General features: G+C 43.0%; 1 protein-coding gene across 1 annotated transcript in view; it reads left to right on the plus strand.

Annotated features, from left to right (window-relative positions):
* Window positions 1-625: 625 nt before the first annotated feature.
* Window positions 626-7,308, plus strand: part of PRPF6 (pre-mRNA processing factor 6) — a gene marked incomplete at both ends in the record, with an annotated part of 15,101 nt that continues 8,418 nt past the window's right edge. Inside the window, 8 exons of the mRNA XM_010077352.1 lie at window positions 626-794; window positions 1,602-1,720; window positions 2,250-2,328; window positions 3,257-3,433; window positions 3,651-3,806; window positions 4,488-4,582; window positions 5,282-5,438; window positions 5,628-5,790. Of these exons, the coding sequence (XP_010075654.1) occupies window positions 626-794; window positions 1,602-1,720; window positions 2,250-2,328; window positions 3,257-3,433; window positions 3,651-3,806; window positions 4,488-4,582; window positions 5,282-5,438; window positions 5,628-5,790 (1,115 nt within the window). The remainder of the gene's footprint in view (window positions 795-1,601; window positions 1,721-2,249; window positions 2,329-3,256; window positions 3,434-3,650; window positions 3,807-4,487; window positions 4,583-5,281; window positions 5,439-5,627; window positions 5,791-7,308) is intronic.

The raw sequence follows: 7,308 nt of genomic DNA on the forward strand, positions 1-7,308 counted from the left end.
CGTTGGCTGGAAGGAGATTGTGTCCCTCCGGGTTTTGTAGCTGTGTGTGTATGTGGGGCCCCGTTAAAATTCCCCAGATCTGGTGTGTTTGAGCTGGGGGGCGGTGTGAGGCAGGTTTCGTGGCGGATGGACACCCGGAGCTGCCCTTTGCTGGGTGACAGTCACGTTTGTCATCCCCTGATCTGGTGGGGCCCTTGCGCTGGGGTGATTCGATCGCCTGTGCCCTGGGAAATACTGACCAGTATGATGGGGGGTTTTCTGTGAGCCCAAATCACCCTGTCCCTGTGCGCAGACCCCCACCCCATAGTGCCCTACAACCTGTAGGATCAGCTTTTTAAATGTGTCCTGCTGAGAAACACACAGTTTAGGAGAGAGAGCATTGTTCAGCGTGAGATGGATGGTAGAACTGTGAGCCGTGTGATGGCAGGGTCCTTGTAGAGAAAATTCTCCCTACAAAAGGCCAGTTTTTTCCCTCAGGCTTTGTGAAGGATAGGGATGGGGACTGGTTGATGCCGTTCTTGTAAAAGAATTATATTTTTATTGTCTGCTCTAAGTAATAATTTTGACAGTAACAAACAGTGGGGTTGCACTGCGCTAAGTAGCTGCTACTGGTTTATCAACCCAGAGCCACAGGTTTCACCACCCGCTCGGATATTGGCCCTGCGCGTGATGCCAACGACCCCGTGGATGATCGGCATGCTCCGCCGGGAAAGAGGACTGTCGGGGATCAAATGAAAAAGAATCAGACGGCTGATGATGATGATGAAGATTTGAACGACACCAATTATGATGAGGTGATGAGATTTTCATCATCCTGGAGATGCTTTTTCCCAAGTGGTGGAAGAGGTCTTTAGCTCCCTGCTCTTCTGCTGTGAAACCCTGTTATTAGCTGAGGTTTCAAGGCCAGAATTTCCTGTAGTTTGCTGGCAGAACTTCCTTTTTTCTTTTTTTTTTTTTTTTTTTAATTGAGACCTCATTGTACATACTGGCATAGTGCTTGCAGATTTTTGTTGCGACAGTGGTCCCCATTTTGTGGCTTAATTATCTATACAGAGCTCTGAGAGTCTTGCGAAGGGATCCATAAATAAAATTTTAGTTTAAGTACTTTGGGGAATGCATTTTGTATTCTCCTGCACAAGTGAAATGTAAGCTCTTGTGCTGTGACATATATTTGTCTTTATGTGGCCTGTGTAGCCTCTTGTGTTTAAATCCCCCTGGGGTTAGCTAAATGTTGTGTTATTCTTTTTTGTTTGCTTTCAGTAGTTTAAAAAAAACCAAGTGGTTAATGGAAGAAAATGACCTTTCTATACTGGCATCTCATTTGTTGCTTAATAGAAGCGATTTTGAAAGAGAAGCACTTCTGAAGCAGTTTTAGTTTTGGAATGGAGTGGGAGAGTAAACACGAGGGGTGGTAGAAAAAAGCCCCTTTTATTTAGGGGTGTGTTAGTCTGATGCAATGTTGTTAGAAATAGCCTGCCCAGGCATTTTCCCTGTTCTGGGGGACTGTTGGCTGTAGCAGGAACATAACAGGAGCTGTGAACTGAGGATGCTGCTTCTCTTCTCTTTTTTTTTCCTGTCTCTCTCTCTCTCTAAATTCTTAGTTCAATGGGTATGCCGGGAGCCTGTTCTCAAGCGGTCCCTATGAAAAAGATGATGAGGAAGCAGATGCTATTTATGCAGCTTTGGATAAGAGGATGGATGAACGCAGAAAAGAGAGAAGGTAGGAGAAATTACAACACTGGCGTGGGGTGTTTTCCAGTTAGTTTGTGTTTTAGGTTTTCCTCTACCTCTTCCATTTTCCAGTTCAGGTTTTGTCCTTGTCTACTGGCTACGATTTCAGAAGCGTGTGCAGCCTTTGTTCGTTTTAATGCTGTACCTTTGACCGTGTGGCTCCAAGTTTTAAGGATGATGGGTATTTTGCACAGTTTGCTCTGAGAGTTGATGTGGTTAAATTGCTTCACTGTAGTTAATTAAGATTCACTGTAGTTCATTAAGATGATTTGGGGAGGTGCTGGGTGACTGGTTTTGACACATCACGTACTGCACAGCCCACTGGGAATTGTTAGAAAAGCCATGTAATGTAGGTGTCTTGTGAATCTCTCTCATAATATTGATCACCTAAGCTTGGAAAAAATGTGCTTTTTTGTGCCTTAGCTCTGATCAAACAGGTTTTTCTGTAATATCACCACTTTGTTTGAAGACTTGTTGAGGGTTACTTTGAGCATAACCTCAGTACTCCTTTTCCTAAGGGAACAACGAGAAAAAGAAGAAATAGAAAAATACCGTATGGAGCGACCCAAAATTCAGCAGCAGTTCTCAGACTTGAAAGTAAGGAAAAAATGTTGCCTGCAATGTGACTTTTATCTTTATGACACATGAGCGTTGGATGTATGTTCTGCATCTCTTTGTTCAGATTTTATGTGTTAGCAAACGAGTCCTTTGTTATTCTCCAGGTTAGAATTACTTTCTGTTGGGAAAATAAGCAAAGGAATACGAAGCTGGCAGCTGGTGCTGAGGAAGCTCTTGTTGGTTTGAAGCTCTCTCAAGCGCTGCAGTTTAATTTTCAGTCGGTCACAGTTGCACAGTTCTGGGCGGTGTAATTGGAGGTGCTGATTTCAGTCTGAGCAGTGTTGGATCTGCAGTAGGTGGTAAAGCAATATTGTCGCTGCTAGCAGCAGTGCTGCGCTCAGCTGGTGGAAGTGGGTGTTTATAAGCCCCTTTGTAGGGATGTGGGAGAACACAGTGATTCTGCCTGTTGAGGGCTTTTCTTGTGGATACGCAAGGTAGTGAAATTGACGCAGATTTTGATAGTAGGCTTTGTTTTGTGCTTTATTGCAACTTTGCATCAGTTCTTGAGAAGGTGCTACACTTCTGTCTTTGAGGCACTGATACCTTGTTGGTATAGAAATAGTAGTTGAGCAGGATCTGACTCTAAATCTTCTTTTAAATGTATTGTTTAAGCTATTGTTTAATAAGTAGTAATAAAACAATGCTGCAGGCACTGAGATTACTCTGAATATTTGTAGCACTGAGTTAATAACAAAATTGATTTGAAATCTCAGTCTGGACTGAAACCAAACTAATTAAATGCATCTAATTCTTTTGTACATTGGATTAGAAAAAAAATCTGATATTTGACCTTTAAGTCTTTAATGGATCTGAATTCTTTCAAGAAAAATAAATTATATTAAGGAATAAGAGCAGTTAAAGAAAAAAAATCTACACCAAGTAATGATGACAACTTCCATTTGAATAGCGGAAGCTAGCAGAGGTCACGGAAGAAGAGTGGCTGAGCATTCCAGAAGTTGGTGACGCCAGGAACAAGCGTCAGAGGAATCCTCGTTACGAGAAGCTGACCCCTGTACCCGACAGCTTCTTTGCAAAGCATTTACAGTCAGGGGAGAATCACACTTCTGTGGACCCACGCCAAACGGTGAGTACGAAAGCAAACCTGATGGAGATGGGATCCATACTTTATAATTAGAGACGAGGGTTAAGCTGTGCATTCATTAGCAGCATTTGGAAAAGAGATACTTGACCAGAAATCTTGGTGTAGTTTGTGAGTCTGGCAAAGGAATTGTGCTTGTGCTCAAATTTTTCACTTTCTTATTACTTATTTCACTGACTTGACTAAACTTTCTTGTTTTTAGCAATTTGGTGGATTGAATACTCCGTATCCAGGGGGCTTGAATACTCCATACCCAGGAGGAATGACACCAGGCTTAATGACACCTGGGACAGGCGAATTGGATATGAGGAAGATCGGCCAAGCCAGGAACACCTTGATGGATATGAGGCTAAGCCAGGTAAGGCTGTTGGAAGGCAGGATCTGTTGCAGGTGTACCTGGGGTTGGTGTAGTGCTGCTATTTCAGACCTGGCTTTAGAAAAGTCTTCCATTCTCTTGGGTTTTAGAAGAAGCAGCTCAGCTGTGAAATAATTTTGTGCTCTTCCTCCCCAAATCTCATGCCCTCTATGCTAATCGAATTTCCTGAGAAATACCGGTTTGTCCCTGGAAGTCTTGGTCATTATGGGGGAGCAGACTGCCCTGTTACACCAGAGGTGGCTTTCTGGCAACCAGCACTAGTGCTTTTACCAAGGGAAGCATGTCTTCTGCCTTGTGTAGGGATGCAGGACAAAGCGCTGAAGAATTGTTGTTGACTTCTTTTCCATTGATTTTCCAGTCGAAATCTGGCTTGAACTAAAAAAATGGGCTTTAGCTGGCAGGGCTGCCGGACCTTCTGAAAGCCAAGCTGCTTGTTTTCTGGATTTTCAGTGGTAATAAATTTTTCATGTTAAAATCCTGTATTTTTGAAGTGGAAGAAAGCTAATAAGCAAGGCTTTGTGTTTTCCTCCTTCCCTGGTTTTGGTACCAGATGAATTCTAGGTTTCTTGTACAGCTGCAGTGTCTTTTCCAGTCTTTAATGTGTGCAGGCAGGCTGCGGGGCTGTGAATGGTCGTTTCAGTAGCGCTGACTTGACTTTCCCAGGTGTCAGACTCTGTGAGCGGCCAGACTGTAGTGGACCCGAAAGGATATTTGACAGATTTGAATTCAATGATTCCCACACATGGAGGAGATATCAAGTAAGTTTAAGAAGGATTAACTGATTTATCCTCTTAGTAATGGCTGTGATCCTGCAAATAAATGGAAATCTGTCTGATTGGGTGGCTTTCAATTAACATTTAATTCGTAAAAGATGCTAGGTGAGTTTTTTTGAGGATAAATTCTTCTAACGTGAGATCTGGTATAGTCTTTCAAGAGATGTATTTGGTGTCTGACCTGGATGTGTGAATTGTGGGTATGGTTTCTATTCTATCCTTGGACTAACATGCCAGAGTGGCAGCGTGTGGCTGCCAGCCAGGAAATAACCTGGTTAATTACACCTGGGTACTGCTAATTCAGGCTTGTTTGATTGACCTCTGAAAACCACTTTAACCTGAAGTTTGGTACCTGTCATAAAGAATTGCCATTTAAATCAAAGTGATATGTGCCAGTGTTGATGCTAATACTTGACAGAAATCAATGCTTCTGCTTATCAGCTTCCAGCTGCAAGTGCCCAGCTGTAATTTCTGAAAGTCTTACTTGCGTACTTAACTGGTTTGCACTGGGATCTCCCTGTGTTAGTGTATATTTGTAAGCTTGTTTTGGTAGTATGTAATTTGTGTCAGCAGTATGGAAACATTTGTGGTCACAGTTACTGTGCGTGTGAGCACTGACTGGTGCAGGAGAATTGTTTGCTAGCATGCTGAAAATTTTCCCGTCTGTCTTTCCTCCTCCTTTAGTGATATCAAGAAAGCCCGTTTGCTCCTGAAATCTGTACGAGAGACCAATCCTCATCATCCGCCAGCCTGGATAGCGTCAGCCCGACTGGAGGAGGTCACTGGCAAACTGCAAGTGGCTCGAAACCTCATAATGAAAGGAACGGAGATGTGCCCCAAGGTCAGAATTGCTTAGGACAGTAGGAGAGGGTTGTGATTACAAGCAGTATCATCTCTCTGTTAAGCTTCTATCAGTCTATACCTGATAAAGCTTCCCTATCTGCAGTATTAGAAGAATGTGTTTAGCTAGAAGCTCTAATTTTAAATTCTTGTTTTGATATAAAGGAAGTTTGTTTCTTTTTTCTGACAGAGCGAAGATGTTTGGTTAGAAGCTGCTCGGCTTCAGCCTGGGGATACAGCCAAGGCTGTTGTGGCCCAAGCTGTCCGCCACCTTCCACAGTCTGTCCGAATCTATATAAGAGCCGCAGAGCTGGAGACAGATATCCGTGCGAAGAAACGCGTCCTTAGGAAAGGTGAGAGCTTTGTCAGGGTCAGGGAGCAAAGCCTGAGTCTCCCTCTGTTTGTTTGTATTGCACTGTAAGTTGTTCAAGATATGTCCATAGGTTTAAGTACTTTTTTTTTCATTCTTGGTGAAAATAATAATGTGTACCTTAATGGTGGAACTTGCTGCTGTTGTGTCAAAGAGCAGAGCTGTTGAAGTGTCTGTAAAATGTCCCTCAGCAGAAAGCTGCTGTTACTGAGCAATTGCAAATGACATTTCGCTTAACAAAACCAGTTCCAACTTCATCAAAGACTGAGAGGTCTTCATCACAGGTTCATAGCATTAATTCTTTGATTACTTGAAGTTACTGTGCCTGTATCAGTAGAGAGTAGATACTTTATGACTGTTGAATTGTATCAGTTATGTCTCCTGACTTTAATCTAGACAGGGAAAGGGTCTGGGTTTAATACACTTACCAGATCTCTGTGAAGCAGTCTGCAGTACTGAATGGCTTGGCTTCAAAGGAAGTAGATTGCCTCCTCCCTCTTACTATTGCGTGTAAAATTGCACATCTCTGGTGAAATGACCTCTTGCTGCATATGGATGAAAGGCACTGAAAGGTTGAGGGGATGGAAGTTGTAAGAGTTCAGATATTAACTATTCAGTAGCTTGTTTTATTTCCATTGGCTGTGCAGGGTGCTGTGAAGCATCTCTCCTGTGACTCTGTGTGTCCTTCTGGAAGAACAATAATAGGTGCTGACCAGGAAAACACATTTACATGAGCAGAAATAGATTCCTGAGTCCAGCTTGGGCAGGAGAGCATCTTGTGCAAAAGCGATGACTTACGTATTATGTACTGAGTTTTGCTTTAAGCACTGTTTGCGAAGAGAAAAACATCTTGCTTCAGTTTTTGGAACCACCTACTTAATCTCTGATACAAAGCTCTTAGTGGGATGGAGCACGATTTATCTTTTTTTTTTTTTTTTTTTTTTTCCAATTTCTGCCTCTTAACAGCTTCATGGTGCTGCTCTGCTGCCTAGGGAACATCAGTAATATGACGCTTGGAGCTGTTTGTGTATACAGCCTTAAGATAAGTGGCAGTTTAAGCCAGTATTTCTCCCAAAATAAAACAGGCTGACTGCCAGGTAACATCGCTGAAGTGTGATCTTTTATAAAGTGTTTCTCTCGTCTGTGGGCTGTGTGCGTTCCTACCACCCAGCAGAACCTCTGGAGTTTAATTTAAAGCCTCTCTGTGACTGGAGAGCCAGCAAGCCGAGTGCTTAAAATGCACCTTGAGGTGTAAAAATCGAATACTCTATCTATGAAAACATGTTCTGTCCTGCTGAGCGATGTTTTCAGCTCTTGCAGGCTAATATTACTCACTTAAAATGCTTCAGAAAAACCTCCTGCTGCTGCAGACTTGAGGAGAAACGGTTAATGCCCAACCCCTCAGTGCACTGCTGCTTGTAAACGCTCTGTGCATTTCTGTAGAGCTGGGATGCGCTCTGAAGCTCGGGCGCAGCAGTGTGCCTCTGCCTTTGCAGGAATG

The sequence above is a fragment of the Pterocles gutturalis genome, unplaced genomic scaffold (genome assembly GCF_000699245.1).
Source record: "Pterocles gutturalis isolate BGI_N339 unplaced genomic scaffold, ASM69924v1 scaffold38248, whole genome shotgun sequence".
NCBI classification, from domain to species: Eukaryota; Metazoa; Chordata; class Aves; order Pterocliformes; family Pteroclidae; genus Pterocles; species Pterocles gutturalis.